At 45.3% G+C, this 19,669-nt stretch overlaps 1 protein-coding gene across 4 annotated transcripts in view; it reads left to right on the top strand.

Annotated features, from left to right (window-relative positions):
• The first annotated feature begins 1,183 nt into the window (after positions 1–1,183).
• The window catches only part of MTMR11 (myotubularin related protein 11), a 191,311-nt gene continuing 172,825 nt past the window's right edge, over positions 1,184–19,669 (top strand). For all 4 annotated transcript variants that reach the window (XM_068253201.1, XM_068253198.1, XM_068253202.1 and 1 more), the window contains exon 1: positions 1,184–1,353. In XM_068253201.1, coding sequence (XP_068109302.1) covers positions 1,348–1,353 — 6 coding nt within the window. In that variant the 5' untranslated portion in view covers positions 1,184–1,347. The remainder of the gene's footprint in view (positions 1,354–19,669) is intronic.

Here is a 19,669-nt window from a genome sequence, read left to right as displayed (position 1 = left end):
AGTTTGCGACATCAAAGTTGCAAAATCTGGATGTGAGCCACTTGTGGGAGACCGGAAGATCATTTTGTCCTGCCGGGGGCACAGGATGTCTGCGGCGGGGTGGGGGGACAGTAGAAGCCCCAGGTAAGTTAAATGTTTAATTTGTTTCCCCTTACAGTACTAGTTTAAGCCCAAGGCCTTCTTATGAGATGCTGACTCATCTACCCTTCAGCATAATGGGAGGAAAGGTACCTCTCAGGCATCACCCCACTAGTGTTTTCATTCAAGCATTCATCAAGATGGGCTTTACTGTCAGCAGATGGCTGATGGTGTAATGGTTAAGGGCTCTGCCTCTGAAACAGGAGACCAGGGTTCGAATCTCGGCTCTGCCTGCCAGCACTAATTCAGTAGGAGACCTTTGGCAAGTCTCCCTTACACTGCTACTGCCAATAGAGCGCGCCCTACTGGCTGCTGCTCTGCTCTGGCGCTTTGAGTCCGCAAGGAGAAAAGCGCAATATAAATGTTATTTGTCTTTGTCAGATGGTATTTTCTGTCCACAGATGGGACATAACACTGTGCTCTCCAGGGTAGCACTGTCACACATGTCCTACAGCCACCACCTTGTTCCATTTTTTGGGGGCTGTACAAACTAGAAATTCTTAACTTTAATACTGTGTGCTGCAAATAAAACAAGCTACTTCCAAATGCACCAAAATACAGCTGTTTATAATTTAATTGTAAAATGCTGCTGCAGCACAAAGCAGAAGTGTGTGATTAGACTGATAAACACCTTCACTGTAAACACTATAAAAAACAGACACAATTTATAGGACCGAGAGGAAAGGATAATCATTAGGGCACTTTTGCACTGCTGCATTTATAAGGTGGGGAAATGACTACATCTAGTTGCCTATACTGGGAGGGGGGAATACAGCCACAAGGGGGAGCACCGGGTCTGAATACAGTTGGGACAGCCGCTTTCTTACTTCTAGTGACAGTCTGTAGAGGCAGTGGATGTACGGGACTGGGTAGCTGCCGTCTATCCATTCTAGAGTAGTGACTGCCCTGGTCAGGTCTATTATGGTAAATTTTACTCACAGTAATGGCTCCATCCTGCCATTCCCGCTACCAGCCACCAGGGGGAGCTCCGGGTGTGATTACTGTTGGATCAGCCGCTCTCTGTCCCTGACTCGTTGGTGGAAGGAGCAATGTGCGGGGCTGGGGAAGCTGCCATCTACAAACACGTCCGTCCCTCTCTGCTGCCACCACGGCTGAGTCTGCGAGGAGCAGATCCTCGGGAGGCTGTGACGTCATGTGCTGGGCGTGTCACCGCTGAGTGACAGGTGACCACAGTGCGATTACCTTCCCATGCAGGTATAGCTGCGGCCTATAAATGCTATCCTAGCAGGTGCAGAAACTATGCGCGCTACAAATGAACTCAGCTACTTCCAAATGCACAAAAATGTCAATGTAATTGTAAAATAATCAGCACATTCACTGCAAATAACTATAATATATATATATATATATATATATATATATATATATATATATATATATATATATATCGGAGAAAAAAGGATAATTAGGCATTTACAAGGTGGGGAAGCTCTGGCTGCCTACAGCGTGCAGGGGCACATATGGGGGGGGGGGTACTACATCCCGCTGTCTATACTGCGAGTGGGAGATTTGGGAGAAATATAACCTAAATCCTGGCCAGGTGTTCCAACATTTTAGCATACCCGACAGAATAGCATACAAATGCTACTGAGCATGTGCAAAGTCATGCAGGTCGTACATTAACCCCATAATGCCCATCAGCAGCATTAACCTTTTCAACCCCAGTGAGCTGCCTGTGTGCTGATGTGCAATCTCCACTATCCAAGTGGACATAGAGTTAGAATAAAAAGTTGTCCGAGCGAAGCGAACTCCTGTCAAGTTGAGTGACTATCCAATTTGTTAATTATGTTTGAATTGGGTAAAATCGGTGCCGCCAAGAGTATGCCCGATCAACAGTAAGACCAAATTGAGGCTGAGATTGGTGGAATGTATTGATTAGGCATGCTGGGAAATCTCGGGTCAGCGTGGTTGATTCAGTGCGTGGCAGTAACGGCGTTCGATAAACATGAATGACGAAAGCAACATAGACCCCCGGCAGCTGTCCCTCCAAACGTTTTATGTGCCCATTCTTTACCTGTCCCCTGTCCCCTCAGTGTCCGCACTACTATATTTCCACACATGTTCCCCACGTAACTACCGGCATATAGACATGGGACATGTGTTTTGCCCACGTGCTATACGCTAATTCAGAAATTCAGTGCTGGCACTCTGGGAAAGTATAAATTCATGGGCACAGAGCTACAAGCTTGTCTCTCCGTTAGTCATTCCTCTTCCAGTCCTCCCCAGCTCTCTTCCCACTAGTGAAGAGAAATCTCGATCCTCACAGTCTACACAGAATGCATCCCTCTGCCTGCGGTGGTGTGGTCTGCCCAAATGGAGAGGCTTGGCCAGGCCTCCTGAGCTTCCAGCGAGTGGAGTGAATATTTCAGTAGGGATGACAGTGACCTCACCCTTCAATCCAGCTGCTTTTACTTTATGTGGAAAACAAACTGCTTTCATCTGCCCAAATACTCAGTTTTCACAGACTGCTGTCCACAGCTTACTGTCTCTGCCGTATGGAATTCTTCCCTGCACAATCATCATATTCCAGAGGACTTAAAGGACCACTGTCACAAAAAATTGAAATATACATATACACATACTTTTAAAAATACATTTCTCCCAGAGTAAAATGCACTATGAATTACTTTTCTCTCCATGACACTGTCACATTTAGTATGAAGTAAAAATCTGACAGGTTTTACACTAGTCCATCTTGTCACAGGATATTCTCACTTTCTCCTTTATTCTCCTTTATTCTTTGCAAAAGCAATCCTTAAAGGGGTTCTGTGGGGGTTCCTGAGGAGAAAAACTGCCACTTACCTGGGGCTTCTATCAGCCCCCTGCAGTGATAATGTCCCACGCCGTCCTGCTCCCATCCGCCGTTCCCCGCAGCCGGCACCGGGCTATTATTCGTCTGTCACACAGACAAATAATGCGCCTTGCCGCGCCTCCGTTCGCGTCATCTGAGGCTTACTGCGTAGGCGCAGTACAACGGAGCCTTGTACTGCGCTTGCGCAGTAAGCTTCCGATGACGTAGGCGGAAGCGAACGGGTGCGCGGCCACTGTAGCGCAGCCGCAGTTGGATCCCATGCCACGCTAGACCGGGGCCGGCGGCGGAGAACGGCAGATGGGAGGACGCCGCCGTGGGACATTACCGCTGCAGGGGGCTGATAGACGCCCAAGGTAAGTGTCTGTTTTCCTCCTCAGAAACCCCTAACAGAACTCCTTTAAAGGATACCACAACTGAACGTTTGTGGTTAAAATGAGTGCAGCACTGTATAGGGTGTAATGCACACATACCTACTGTTTCTCCCACCCCCCTCCGTCTGCTGCCGTTCACACTCCATACACTCCGGTGTGCGGCGACTTGCTTGACCTCTGCCCCGGACATACTGCGCCCTGTGTGCGCAGTATGTACTTTCCCCTTCACTTCTGGCCGGCGCACAGCACGAGGCTCAGGAGCTGCTGTCCCCTCTGCGCTGCGTGTGCGCTCCATTACATCGAGCGTCACATAATTAGCATGTGACGCTCGGTGAAATGGAGCGCACACGCAGCGCAGAGGGGACAGCAGCTTCTGAGCCTCGCGCTGTGCGCCGGCCAGAAGTGAAGGGGGAAGGACTAGAGTTGAGCCAAAATTATGGTAGCGTATTTGCCATTAAAATCGTAATTGAAAATACCGTAAGCATAATTTTCAACGCGTAGTTTCGCGTTTCGTTCATACCGTAATTTCGCGTTAAACCATACCGTAATTTCGCGTTAAACCATAACGCTCCCGTATAATATAAAAAAGCCGCCGACTTTAAGAGTTAATAGCAAAGCCCTCTTAAATGCTAAGAGCCTCAAATTTGGAGAATATATTAAGGAGATCAGAAGGAATAAGAGGAAATTTTTTTTTTCAAAAAGACCTTATAGTTTTTCAGAAAATCGATTTTAAAGTTTCAAAGGAAAAATGTATACATTTAAAAACCCGCCGACTTTAACGATTAATAGCAAAGCCTGATTAAAGTTTAGGAACACCAAATTCCCAGGGTATATTAACCACTTCAGCCTACAGCTTCGAAAATCTTATGCATCCGAGCAATGTTCACCTCCCATTCATTCGCTAATAACTTTATCGCTACTTATCAAAATTAATTGATCTATATCTCGTTTTTTCCGCCACTAATTAGGCTTTCTTTAGGTAGTACATTTTACTAAGAGCCACTTTACTGTAAATACATTTTAACAGGAAGATTAAGATAGAAATGGAAAAAATTATTATTTTTCAGTTTTTGGCCATTATAGTTTAAAATTAATATATGCTACAGTAATTAAAACCCATGCATTTTATGTGCCCATTTGTCCCGCTTATTACACCATTTAAATTACGTCCCTATCACAATTTATGGCGCCGATATTTTATTTAGAAATAAAGGTGCATTTTTTCACTATTTACAAGCTTATAATTTTAAAAAAATTAATAAGATACTCTCTTGACATGTATATTTAAAAAGTTCAGACCCTTAGGTAACTATTTATGTAGTTTTTTATTTTTTTTAATTGTAATTTTTTTTATTTATTTTTAATACAAAAATGTATTTGGGTAATTTTAGTTTGGGAGGTAAATAGCCAATTTTAGATGTAATATAATGTATTTTTTATTCAATACAGGTATGTGGGTGCACTTTACTATTTGGCCACAAGATGGCCACATTCAAAAAATTCCTGGATGCGAACAATGTCGCATCTAGGAACTAAAATGAAGAGAAGAAGTTTCGTGGGGGTAGAAATACCACGCTCTCTGATGAGAAAGCGTCGGTATTTCTGCCGGGGACTTAGATCGGTGAATGGGAATTATATTCCCATTCACTGATCGGGGGGGCAGCGGGAGCGCGCGCGGGCGCGCGCCCGATCGCGCGCACCACACGGCTGCAGCACCACTGCCTATCTGGATGGATATATGCGTCCAGATATGGCGAAGTGGTTAAGGGGATCAGTGGGAATAAGAGGAAATTTTTTTTTTCAAAAAGACCTTATAGTTTTTGAGAAAATCGATTTTTAAGTTTCAAGGGGAAAAATGTCTTTCAAATGCGGAAAATGTCAGTTTTTTTTGCATAGGTAACAATAGTGTATTATTTTCATAGATTCCACCAAGTGGGAAGAGTTTTACTTACTTCGTTCTGAGTGTGGGAAATATAAAAAAAAAACGACGTGGGGTCCCCCCTCCCAGACCTCTTTAACCCCTTGTCCCCCATGCAGGCTGGTATAGCCAGAATGCGGAGCACCGGCCGCGTGGGGCTCCGCACCCTAACTATACCAGCCCGCATGGTCCATGGATTGGGGGGTCTCGGAAGGGGCAGCCAAGCTTTCCCCTCCCTCTCCGAGCCCTTGTCCAATCCAAGGACAAGGGGCTCTTCTCCACCTCCAATGGGCGGTGGAGGTGGAGGCCGCGATTTCCTGGGGGGGGGGGGGTTCATGGTGGCATCTGGAAGTCCCCTTTAAAAAGGGGTCCCCCAGATGCCCACCCCCCTCCTAGGAAAAATGAGTATAGAGGTACTTGTACCCCTTACCCATTTCCTTTAAGAGTTAAAAGTAAATAAACACACACTTAGAAAAAGTATTTTAATTGAACAAAAAACATAACCACGAAAAAAGTCCTTTAATATTCTTAATTAACCATTAATACTTACCTGTCCCTTTAAATAAATGATCCCTCGCAATAGCCTCGGAAATGTTCTATCAGTTACAATGTAACAAAGTTATTACAATGTAACAACTTTGTTACATTGTAACTACGCCGCACCCGACGTCACTCGCCGCTCAGCCGCCGCATACACTTACGCGTCCTTGCAGGACGCTAAGTCCACGCCGGCTCCCGCTGTCCACCCCGCCCACATCTGTCACCCACATGTGGGTGACATGTGGGAGAGGCGGGGAGGGCAGCGGGAGCCGGCGGGACTTAGCGTCCTGCACAGACCCGACAGAGCTCTGAGCTATATAGCTCAGAGCTCTCTAAGCATCTTTGAATTTGGGCTCCAAGGAGCCCCATTGGTCCTTAGCAGACCAATGGGGTTCCTTCAAATCAGAAGGCTTTTTTAGACTGAGCAACTGTCGATCAGGAAATATTTTTGGATATAAAGACCCTGAGACTCTCCCATTACAAGATGGACTAGTCGAAAACCAGTCGGATCCGTAAAATTTTTACTACTTACTGTAAGCAACAGGAACATAGGAGAATATCAATTTATAGTGCATTGTAAATGGGGAGGAATGTACCGTATTTCTTGTGTGTATGTGTATACATGCATTTTACATTTTACAATTTTTCAAGATAATGGTCCTTTAACCACTTGAGGACCTAGCCTTTACCTCCCCTTAAGGACCAGCGCTGTTTTTTCAGATCTGTGCTGGGTGGGCTCTACAGCCCCCAGCACAGATCAAATAACAGGCAGAGCGACCAGACCGCCCCCCTTTTTTCCCCACTAGGGGGATGATGTGCTGGGGGGGGTTTGATCGCTCCTGCATGCTGTGGGTGGCGGGGGGGGGCACCTCAAAGCCCCCTCCACCGCAGGATTCCCCCTCTCCCTCTCCTCTCTCCCTTCCCCGAGAGATCGGAGGCTGCACAGGAACGGATCTGTCCTGTGCAGCCTCTAACAGGCTCCCCGCTGTCATGTGACAGCGATCCCCGGCCGCTGATTGGCCGGGGATCGCTGATCTACTACAACGCTGCTACTGTAGCAGCGTTGTAAAAATGTAAACAAAGCGGAATTTTTCCGCTTGTGTTTACATTTAGCCTGCGAGCCGCGATCGGCGGCCCGCAGGCTATTCATGGAGCCCCCCGCCGTGAAATGACAGGAAACAGCCGCTCGCACGAGCGGCTGTTTCCTGACTAATTAGCCTGCAGCCGGCGACGCAGATCTGCGTTCACTGGTCCTGCAGCTGCCACTTTGCCGACGCGCGGTATGAGTGCGCGGTCGGCAAGTGGTTATAATTAAACTCTAGTTACAAAAAATTTGTTGACATGTCAAGTGTTGCTGTTCTCTGTATTATAGAACACTCCCAACATGCAGTTGTCACATTGTCACACATATCTTGGTCCTTTGGAAAACAAATATCGCTGTGAGCATGTTACACCACGGAATCTTATTTCACTTTGTTAGTAAGAAGTTGGGTCAGAGGGGGACAGTGGCCTATGCAGCCGCACAGGGGCCCCATGCCCTGTAGGGCCCATGCATCTGCACCATAGTTAGAGTATGATTATTCTGTAGGCTCTTCTCTGTGTATTTCTCTCTGAGGAGGAACAGTGATATTTGGTTGCAGCCCAGTCATGCACAAGTATGAAATGTGTGCTACAGTAACACAGTGCCTACAGAACATAACCGAGATTTATGTACGTTTATGTTACCAACATTATTTGGATCCACTCTGTTATAATTATAGCCACTCACATTGGGACCCTACATTCACTCTGCACAGGGGCCTACTGTTGCCTTTGTCTGCCACTGAGTTGGTCCAATCCCAATAACTGACTCATGTAATCATGGGTGGAAGCCCTATGTTAGGGCTGACTATCTCAATACATCTTTCTTTTTCTTTTCAGGTCAGGCCTCCACTAAAATCACCTCCTCACCTTTGGTTAACTAGACTCAAGAGCCTCTCCCCTTCCAAATCACATTCATTGTTATTCTACCCCTTGAGCCTTCAAACACACCATTAATACTCAGCTATCTATACAAGCATACAATCTAACCTAGGCCATTCCCTACAGCCTCTGGTCAAGTTCTGCTTCTTGCAGAGTAATTCTGGGAATACACGGTTCGTTTAATCTGATAAGATGGTTCGATAGATAATGTCCAACATGTCCGATCTAGCTTTCGATTCTTTGGCTGCTCGTTTTTTGATAAGTGAATGGAAAAAAGATAAGAAAAACGAGAGGAAGATAAGAATCGAGAGCTGAATCGAGTACCAAAAAACGATCGAGAGCAGAAATGCACGGCAGAAACGAACCGTGTATTCCCAGCATACGATTCAAAATGATCCATCTGTGGAGCAGAAGTTTGACTGCAGCTTCGCAATAGCAGAAGTGCCACGCCCAATTTGGAAACAGACCCAGTACCCAGTGGAATAAGGTCCATAAAGCCACCAGCAACCAATAAAACACTCAGAAAAATTTTGACAGGACTTTTTTGCCTACTTTTTGGTACTTTTTCAATTGCAGTATGCTAAAAAGTTATCTTAACTTCCTCAGTGGTAAGCCCGAGCTGAGCTCGGGCTAAGCCGCCGCGGAGGATTTCTCAGCCCCTAGAGGGGCGATTTGCACGCTTTTTGCCTTGTTACACGCAGCTAGCACTTTGCTAGCTGAGTGTACAAGACGATCGCCTCCACGCCGAGTCGCCGCTACCCGCCGCGTTAGAGGGCCCCCCCCCCCGAGACCCCTTGCGCAGCCTGGCCAATCACCGCCAGGCTGCGCTAAGGGGTGGATCGGGACTCCCCCAGACGCCATGACGTTGACGACGTCATCCCGATCGTCGCCATGGCGACGGGGGAAGCCAAACAGGAAATCCCATTCTGAACGGAATTTCCTGTTTGCTCTGATCACCGGAGGCGATCGGAAGGGGTGGGGGGATGCCGCTGCACAACGGCTATCATGTAGCTAGCGATAGGCTGCGCCGCCATCCTGGTGGTTTTAATAGACCGCCAGGGAGGTTAAACAAAAGATACTGGCCCATATGCAATTAACTTTTTGCCTGAGTTATCTCTTAGGAGATAATTTTAATCTTCTCTTTAAACAAACTTTTCAGCATTTTACAATTGAAAAAGTAGCCAAACATTGTTGAAAAAGTACTATCAAATGTATTTTGAGTATTTTCTTGCTTGCTGGTGGCTTAAAATGCATTTTATGGCAAGTTGTGAAAATATCACCTAGGAGAAAACTCAGGAGAAAAAGGGAATTGCATATGGGCCACATAATGATCTCCAAGGAGAAAAGTTAGGAGAAAAAGTGAATTGACCTACAGTGGCTTGCAAAAGTATTCGGCCCCCTTGAAGTTTTCCACATTTTGTCACATTACTGCCACAAACATGCATCAATTTTATTGGAATTCCACGTGAAAGACCAATACAAAGTGGTGTACATGTGAGAAGTGGGTCGAAAATCATACATGATTCCAAACATTTTTTACAAATCAATAACTGCAAAGTGGGGTGTGCGTAATTATTCGGCCCCCTGAGTCAATGCTTTGCAGAACCACCTTTTGCTGCAATTACAGCTGCCAGTCTTTTAGGGAATGTCTCTACTAGCTTTGCACATCTAGAGACTGACCTTGCGCATTCTTCTTTGCAAAACAGCTTCAGCTCAGTCAGATTAGATGGACAGTGTTTGTGAACAGCAGTTTTCAGATCTTGCCACAGATTCTCGATAGGATTTAGATCTGGACTTTGACTAGGCCATTCTAACACATAGATATGTTTTGTTTTAAACCATTCCATTGTTGCCCTGGCTGTATGTTCAGGGTCATTGTCCTGCTGGAAGGTGGACCTCCGCCCCAGTCTCAAGTCTTTTGCAGACTCCAAGAGGTTTTCTTCCAAGTTTGCCCTGTATTTGGCTCCATCCATCTTCCCATCAACTCTGACCAGCTTCCCTATCCCTGCTGAAAAGAAGCACCCCCAGAGCATGATGCTGCCACCACCATATTTGACAGTGGGGATGGTGTGTTCTGAGTGATGTGCAGTGTTAGTTTTCTGCCACACATAGAGTTTTGCATTTTGGCCAAAAAGTTCCATTTTGGTCTCATCTGACCAGAGCACCTTCTTTCACATGGTTGCTGTGTCCCCCACATGGCTTGTGGTAAACTGCAAATGGGACTTCTTATGCTTTCTGTTAACGATGCCTTTCTTCTTGCCACTGTTCCATAAAGGCCAACTTTGTTCAGTGCATGACTAATAGTTGTCCTATGGACAGAGTCTCCCACCTGAGCTGTAGATCTCTGCAGCTCGTCCAGAGTCACCATGGGCCTCTTGACTGCATTTCTGATCAGCGCTCTCCTTGTTCGGCCTGTGAGTTTAGGTGGATGGCCTTGTCTTGGTAGGTTTACAGTTGTGCCATACTCCTTGCATTTCTGAATGATCGCTTGAACAGTGCTCCGTGGGATGTTCAAGGCTTTGGAAATCTTTTTGTAGCCTAAGCCTGCTTTAAATTGCTCAATAACTTGATCCCTGACCTGTCTTGGACCTGTCTTGTGTGTTCTTTGGACTTCACGGTGTTGTTGCTCCCAATATTTTCTTAGACAACCTCTGAGGCCCTCACAGAGCAGCTGTATTTGTACTGACATTAGATTACACTCAGGTGCACTCTGTTTAGTCATTAGCACTCATCAGGCAATGTCTATAGGCAACTGACTGCACTCAGATCAAAGGGGGCCGAATAATTATGCACACACCACTTTGCAGTTATTTATTTGTAAAAAATGCTTGGAATCCTGTATGATTTTTGTTCCACTTCTCACGTGTACACCACTTTGTGTTGGTCTTTCATGTGGAATTCCAATAAAATTGATTCATGTTTGTGGCAGTAATGTGACAAAATGTGGAAAACTTCAAGGGGGCCGAATACTTTTGCAACCCACTGTATATGCAATTAACCTTTTCTCCTGAGTTATCTCTTAGGAGGTAATTTTAATCTTCTCTTTAAAATAACTTTTCAGCATTTTAAAAATGAAAAAGTACCAAAAAGTTGGTGAAAAGTATTATTAAAATTATTTTGAGTATTTTCTTGCTTGCTGGTGGTGTAAAAAGCATTTGATGGCAAGGTATGACAATATCACCTAGGAGAAAACCCAGGAGGAAAAGAGAATTGCATAGGAGCCTTTGGCCCCATTCACACTTAGAAACGCAAAACGCAGGCGATTTTTCCGCGATTGCGTTTAGTGTTTCCATAGCACTGAAACGCGATCGCCGGGAAATCGCCTGAAAATGGTGCAGGTGACGAGTTTGCGTTTCACGCAAATCGCCCAAGTAAGAACGGGCCCATAGGGTTTAATTACACTAGTGCTTTCAAAAGCGCTAGCGTTTGAGCGTTTTGCCAAAATAGCCGGCAAACCGCTCAAGTGTGAATGGGCTCTTTGTGTTTTTTTCCTGATTTTTTTTGCCCTCCAAGTAAGCTGAGCTCAACCTCATCTAATACACCCAGCCAAATATGAAAATGCACAGCAGAGTATCATGTGACAAGACTCTGCAATCCCAACTAGAAGTGGTTTATGGTCTCACCACTACCTGCCTTATCCATAGCCTCTGCAGAGCAATGTCCTATTGGTCCTATTAGTCAGCAAATTGTGGCTAGTGGTATGCAGCAGTGACAGAGTTCCTTTATGCACTGGCCAGTGAGTTGCCATGGATACACAATGCTCCCCATTTCTCAGCCAGGAAACATCCTTCCTCGCGCCTCAGGGTTTTTGCTTAGGAATGGTATTCAGTGGGTAATAGGAGGAGCTGTTAGTTTAGCAGGTGGTCGGCCAAAACCACTAATATCTGATATGTTAGCCAACCAAAGTGTTGTGTCTATGTGTACCTTAAGGCAGAGATGAGTCATGTTTTGCTTAGAGGCTAAATTCATATAATCAGCAAAATTGGGAGCAACAGAGATCACTTGCAGGAAGTTAAAGGAGAAGTCTGCAAGGCATTAAAGTTAACCTGAAGTGAAAGTAAACGTATGAGATAATTAATTCTAGGTGTAGTATGGATGATAAATAGAACATAAGTAAGATGGAAATGAGCCTCAGATTTTTATTTTCAGTTTAAAGGATACATCCAAACAACCTAAAAATAACAAAATCCACTTACCTGGGATTTCCTCCAGCCCCTGGCAGCCGTCCTGTGCCCTCGCCACAGCTCAGCTCCACGCTGCTGGTCCGGGGTCCCCTCCGGCGATGCCTGCGTGAGCGGCTCTGAGTCGCGCTGACGTTATCCCGACTGTACTGCACAGGAGCAGTAGTTCTGCGCCTCAGCAGTACTGCCTGGATGACGCCAGTGCGACTCAGTGAGCTGCACGCTGGAATGCAGGGGAGCGCAGGAAGATGCCGCGCTGGTGAAGTCGGCATCTTCACCAGAGGAGACCGGGAGCCACCGGAGCTGCAGCAAGGGCACAGAACAGCTGCCAGGGGCTGCAGGAAGCCCGAGGTATGTGGATTTTTTAATTTCAGGTTGCTCGGACCTTCCCTTTAAGGCCTTCATTTATTAGATTGCATTAAATTGTCACCGTTGCTCTTTAGAATCCACACTCAGCTCCATTCCTAAAAAATAGCATTGCATTAAAATAAAGCCTCTCTCTGAACACTTTTTGCTAGTGTGACTGGCTTCAGTCTCTCATCTGGCTATGGGAGAGAGTTCCAAAGAAGAGGTGACACTTGTGAGAAGTCCTAGATGCAGAAGTGAGAAGAGGCGTCCAAGCTGAATGACAAGAGGGTCTCATGGGAGGAACAAAGGTTCCAGGAGGGACAGAATCTGGAGATTGATGAGGAAATTTATGAAGGGAACAACTTACATAGAGCTTGTATGATAGGTTTAGGAATTTGAACTGGATACTGTGGATATTTGGCATCCAATGGAGGGATTGACAGAGAGGGGAATCATCAGAGAAGTGGGAGGAGATGTAGATAAGACAGGCAGGCAGCAGAGTTCAGTAGGAACTGGATAGATGCCAGTCTGTTTTTGGAAAGCCACAGAGTAGGGTGTTACAGTAGTCAAGATGGGAAATAATTTAAGCATGTACAAGCATCTTAGTAGCCACTTATAAAGGAAGGGATGAATTCTGGAGATATGTATGAGATGCAAGTAGCTGGAGGTTGTTAATGTGTTAATACGTGGTTTAAATGAGAGGTCAGTGTCTGGAGTTACTCCCAGACAGCAATCTTTAGGAGTATAGGTTTATTGGGGTGTTTTCTACATTGATGGTATCTATAGGTGGGGAAGCAGAGAGAGAAGGTGGAAATATCACAATCTCCGTTTGACTTGTGTTAAATTTGAGGAAACAGATTGACATGAATGTAGAAACAGGGCAGAGAAGGTCTCGAAACAATAGTGTAGAGAGGTCAGGAGCTGAGAGATAAATTTAGATGGTAGAGATGATTCTGGAAGCCCAAAAAACATATTAATTGTTCCAGGCCATAAGTGTAGATAGAAAGAGAAGAGGTACAAGAACGGAGTCTTGAGGTACACCATCAGACAGTGTGTGTGCTAATCTTTTGATATACTGTAAAACCTTGGATTGAGAGTAACTTAGTTTCAGAGCGCTTTCCAGTACAAGCAAAAATTTCGTGAAATTTTGACTTGATATACAAGCAAAAAAAAGTATACATGCGTCATATCATTACAAATGAGCCAATAGTTCTTCTACCTTTTGCAGTGCAGGATTGTGCTTAATTGTATCTATTAGTGTAGAGACTGTGCAAAGTCACAATTCCATAAAATCTCAAGAGTAGGCAAAAGCAACTGTCAGTGGATACTTTTCTTGTTAAAGCCACACAAAAAAGGTTGGGGTGAGCCAACAGATGGCAATGATTCTGTTAGTTATTGTAAAAGTCTTGTTTACATTTTTTATTTTATATTTTACCATAATTGTGGAATGAATCACCTGGGTTTCCATTAATTCTTACGGGCAAATGCTCACAAACAAAGGTTCCACTGTATATGAAACAGGCAGGGCTGTGGAGTCAGAGTCAAGGAGTTGGAGCAATTTTGGGTACCCGGAGTCGGAGTTGTAGTCGATGATTTCATAAACTGAGGAGTCAGAGTCAGATGATATTGTACAAAATCCACAGCCCTGGTAAGTATTAGACTAAGGAGTCGAGGAGTCGGAACCATTTTGGGTACCCGGAGTCTGAGGTGGAGTCGGAGTCGGTGGTTTCATAAACTGAGGAGTCAGAAGATTTTTGTACCAACTCCACAGCCCTGGTAACAGGTACATTTCAATAAGAAAAGCTAGCAGATTTGCTTGATAAATGAGGCATTTGAAATATATGTGAATTCAATCCATTAAAGATACTGTATATTCTGGCGTATAAGACTACTTTTTATCCGTTGAAAATCTTCTAAAAAGTCAGCAGTTGTCTTATACGCCGGGTGTCATTGATGCCGGGTGATACGCCCTATCCTGTTGCAGCCTCTCAGATCTCGCTGCTGAGGACTGTAGTGAAGCAGCGCAGGTGCACATGTGCGAGATCTGAGAGGCAGAAAAGGAGGTAAATAGGATGCAAGGGCGGTCAAGAAGGGTGAAAGAGGCGTGTTTTATGGGCACAGAGCAATCTATTCTTCCATACCTCTCTGATAAATAGGGAGACAGGGAGAGCTGACCAGTCCAACCAAACAATCACCTATATACGGTTATATACTGGGAACCACATAGAGTACAGCACCAGTATATGTTTTTAACATTTTTATTTGGTGCGGTGTTGGAAGAGGGATAGTCTTAAGCCCAATCTACATGATACGATTCTTTGAACAATTCGATTACGATTCTATTTACGATCCGATTAAATCCGACATGTCCGATCAGGATTCGATTCGATTCAATTCGATTTGCCATTTCAAAACAATGGCAAATCGAATGCCGATCGGACATATAGGATTTAATCGGATCGTAAATAGAATCGTAATTGAATTTGAATCGCACAAAGAATCGTATCGTGTAGATGGGGCTTTATATGGCGAGTTTATCCCAAACTCTATATTTTAACTGGAAAATGTGGGGGGTCATCTTATACGCCCAGTTGTCTTATTTTTTTAAACTTTGTTTTTATTATTTTCTAAAACAATTAACAGGATTACAGCATTGTTCATTATACAGTGTTGATATCATAGGTTGAGTCCCCAGCCTGAGGTAACGGAAAAATGTCCGTGGCAATAGTAGGGACAGCAAAACCTTTTGGAGGAGTTGTATAAAGTTTGCTGATTGGCTGGAACAATGCAGAATTCTACTCAAAAATGACACTTATGCAGAAAAAAAAAAAAAAAAAAAAAAAAAAAAGGAAACATGAAATAAAACAAAAGAAAACAAAACCGGAAACACTGAAAGCCATAGTGCCAGTTTTGTCAAGATCAGACCTTCTTAAGTGGATATAATGAGGGAGCGGGGCGTAGGAGGGAAGGGGGAGAGGAGATATAGGGGGGTCTTAAGTTTGGGACGACTTCCACTCTGACCAAGGGTCCCAGATTCTTTCAAAGGCGGGCATAGTCTCTCTAATATAAGAGGTCATCTTCTCGAGGGTATATGTGTGCTGTACTTTATTGATAAGTTCCAACCTGGAGGGAGGAGGGGATTTCCAGTATTTGGCCAGTAGGGCCTTAGAGGCCCCGCAAATATGTCCAAGGAGTTTGTTTTGGTGTTTAGATAGCTCCGAGGTGGGCCTGTGGAATAGGGCCAACCAGGGGTCAGGCTGGATCTGTTTCCCCAGAACCTCTGAGGCCAAGGTGAAGGACCGAGACCAGAAATCAGCGACTGAAGGGCAAGACCACCAGCAGTCTAATTGGTCTGCTGAGTCCAGACAACCCCGGAAGCAATGATCCGATGGGATTAGGTTCCATTTGGCCAGCTGAGCCGGGGTTCTATACCAGTCATAGAACAACCTGTAGTTTCTCTCTTTGGTTAAGGTATGTCTGGAGGAACTGGCCATAGCAGAGAAGATGACCTCCCACTGAGATTCGTCTGTGAGGGCCCCAAGTCTATCCTGCCACTTAGTCATGGCTTTGGAGGGACCTGTAAACCTGGTATACCAGAGGTCGTAGTACATGCTGGAGATCAGGCCCTCTGGTAAAGGTAGAGAGCAATATATGGACTCTAAATTGCATCTAACTAGCCGGAGCCCCCCGGCACATCTATGCTGCAAAAAATGTCTAAGTTGCATGAATCTAAACCCTTCTGTACTTGGAAGATGGTATTTCTCTTGAAGCTTTGGCCAGGAGGAAATGGATCCCTGCGACAATATGTCCGCAATTGAGACAATCCCCCTGTCCCTCCACAAGCCCCAGGCCAGGCCACAAACCCCGGGCTGGAAGTCTAGGTTATAGAATAAAGATTCCAGACTGGAAGAGGATACTAGCTGAGGTAGTATTTTACCTAGAGATTTTTTAATGATTAGTGATTCCGCAATAGTAAATGTTGCGGAGTCAGGGCCGAGACAGGGCCTAGGTGTCCAGAGGAGACACTTAATGGGGAATGGGTGAACTAATTCCTGCTCCAGATCGACCCATCTTATTGTGCCCCTAGGGGCGGACCATTGAAACAACTGAGAGATCCGAGCTGCATAAAAATAATTCAATAAGCTGGGGGCACCCAGACCGCCCTGGAGCTTGTGCCTGGCCAGATGAGCATATTTGATGCGTGGTCTGCGACCAGACCATATAAAGTTCGTTACCCTGGATTGTAAAACCTCCAGGTCCCTTCTGGAAATCCTAATGGGCAGGGCTCGAAAGAGATAGAGTATTTTGGGGAGTAATGTCATCTTTACAGCATAGATGCGGCCTAAGAGGGACAGCTGGAAGTGTTGCCACTCATCCAGAAGATTATGCAGCTTTCTGAGCATGGGGGTGTAGTTGAGTGTATAGAGGTCCCCGAGATCGCCCGATACCGTCACCCCCAAATACTTGATCCCCCCAGGTCTAAACTTAAACCCGAAGGTCTGAGATAGTGATGCCTGCTGAACACTTGAGAGTCCAAACGGGATCGCCTCAGATTTAGAGTTATTGATCTTAAAGCCTGAGTATGAACAGAAGCGACCAATTTCCTTAAAAAGGTTTGGGGCTGATACTAAGGGATTGGCTAATGAGAAGATTGTATCATCTGCGAACAGGGCGGTCTTAAATTCAAGTCTGCCCACCACAATACCCGGAATGTCTGGAGACCCCCTCACCCTGATGGCCAGAGGCTCTATACAAAGAGCAAATATAAGGGGGGAGAGGGGGCACCCCTGCCTAGTGCCATTTTTAATGGGAAAAGCAGGGGAGGTTATTCCCATGTTGCAAACGTACGCTGTAGGGTTGGCATAAAGGCTCCTAACACCATTTAAGAATTCCCCCCCAATACCAAACTTCTGTAGTACCAAGCGGAGGTATCTCCAGTCCACCCTGTCGAACACCTTCTCCGCATCCAGTGAGAGGAGCAGAGAAGGCGTCCGGCAGAGCTTCATCCTGGCAATCAGACCCACTATCCTTCTGACATTATCAGTAGTCTGTCTACCCGATACAAAGCCTGTCTGGTCCGGATGGATAACATTTGGCAACGCCCAGTTGTCTTATACGCCGGAATATACGGTAATTGTAATGTTAAAAATGATATGAGATCAGAAATCAAATCACTATGGAGTATTCATTAATTGGACACTGATGAAGAGTAACAATTGTAATTTATCAAGTGCAAAAGTTTTAACACTTAAAACTCTCTCTGTAACCTGCTGCCGAACTCATGCTTTCTGTATTAGCAAGATAAGTAAAGAAGCAGACCTTTTGGTCAACTGTTCCAGAGGAAACAGTGCTATCTTTAAAGGCAATAAAATGGCTGTGTTCTGAAAGTCCAATTAAAGGGACACTGTAGGGGGGTTGCGGGAAAATGAGTTGAACTTACCCGGGGCTTCTAATGGTCCCCTGCAGACATCCTGTGCCTGAACAGCCACTCCCCAATGCTCCGGCCCCGCCTCCGGTTCACTTCTGGAATTTCAGACTTTAAAGTCTGAAAACCACTGCGCCTGCGTTGCCGTGTCCTCACTCCCGCTGATGTCACCAGGAGCGTACTGCGCAGGCTCAATATGGTCTGTGTCTGCGCAGTATGCTCCTGGTGACATCAGGGGAAGCGAGGACACAGCAAAGCAGGCGCAGTGGTTTTCAGACTTTAAAGTATGAAATTCCAGAAGTGAACCGGAGGCGGGGCCGGAGCATCGGTGAGTGGCTGCGCGGGCACAGGATGTCTGCGGGGGACCATTAGAAGCCCCGGGTAAGTTCAACTCATTTTCCCCCGACCCCCCTACAGTATTCCTTTAAGCTCAAAGCCAGGCCATATGAGATAAAAACATGTTTCCAGCAATCTTTAAATTAATGGGAAATGTATATATAAAGAAACCTTTTTTCCAATAACTGATCTACATAATTATTCATACCCCTGGCAAATTTTGACTTAGTTACTTTTATTCAACCAGCAAGTATTTTTTTGACAGGAAATGACATGGGTGTCTCCCAAAACATAATAAGACCATGTACAAGAGGCATTATTGTGGGGAAAAAAACATTCTCAGCATTTATTTACATTTGCGCAAAAAGTGTCCAGTCCAAAATTATTCATACCCTTCACAAACTGTCACAGTCTATGGGAAAATCCAAAGTTGTATACCATTCCAAATAGTCCAAGCTGTTCTAAAGCATCCTAATTACCCTGATTAATTGGGAACAGCTGCTTTAATCAACTCATCATGTGGAAAACAGCAGCTCTCTGCAGTTGGTTTGTGGACAGTCATGGCTAAGACAAAGGCACTCAGTGAGGACCCGTGGCTGCGCATTGTGGCTGCTCACAAGTCAGGAAAGGACCACAAGGACATTTCTAAATGGTTTCCAGTTCCAGTGGCTCTAGTGCAATGTATTATTAAAAAATACAAGATGTTCGGCACTGTGGAAAATCTCAGAGGATGTGGTCGGAAGCCAAAAATGACATCTGCTGGGCAGGAGGATAGTGAGAGAGGTGAAAAAGAATCCAAGGATCACCGCCAAGGCCGTCCTGGTGAATCTGGGCTCTGCTGGTGGCAGTGTCTCAAGGCAGACAGTCCCACGGACACTGCACACTGCTGGGTTCTACGGATGCAGACCAAGGAGGACGCCAAGCAGTCTGCAGAGAAACTTGGCCTTGGCCAACAGTGGGCATTTCAGCATACCAATAACCCAAAATACACAGTAAAAATTGTGAAGAAATGATTAGCAGACCACAACATTAACGTTTTGGAGTGGCTTAGCCAGAGTCCTGACTTGAATCCAATTGAGAATCTGTGGAGGGAGCTAAAGATCAGGGTGATGGCAAGAAGACCCTCCAACCAAAGATTTGGAGCTCATTGCTGAAAATGAATGGGCAAAAATTCCTGTGGAGACATGCAAAAAGCTGATTTGCAATTATAGGAAACGTTTGATTGCTGTAATAGCCAATAAAGGCTTTTTTTAATTGATTATTGAGAAGAGTATGAACAATTTTGGACTGGACACTTTTTGCCCAAATGTAAATAAAAGCTGTTTTTTTTTTCCACAATAATGCCTCTTGTACATGGTCTTATTATCTTTTGGGAGACACCACGGGCTTGATTCACAAAGCAGTGCTAACCTACTTAGCACGTCTAAAGTCTTTAGACGTGCTAACCAGGGTGCTTAGTAGGTTAGCACCGAATTTCTCAATCAGATCGTGCGCTAACTTTGCGCGCGCAAAGTTTTACGCGCGCAAAGTCTTATGCGCGCTAAGTACCATAGGCTTTAATGGGCACTTCGCGCGGAGCGCCCTGCGCTCTGTGCAATGCGCGCGTAAAGTTTTACG

The sequence above is a fragment of the Hyperolius riggenbachi genome, chromosome 9 (genome assembly GCF_040937935.1).
Source record: "Hyperolius riggenbachi isolate aHypRig1 chromosome 9, aHypRig1.pri, whole genome shotgun sequence".
NCBI lineage: Eukaryota > Metazoa > Chordata > Amphibia > Anura > Hyperoliidae > Hyperolius > Hyperolius riggenbachi.
The sequence above is the reverse complement of the archived record's forward strand: the minus strand, read 5'-3'. Positions and strand labels throughout refer to the sequence as shown.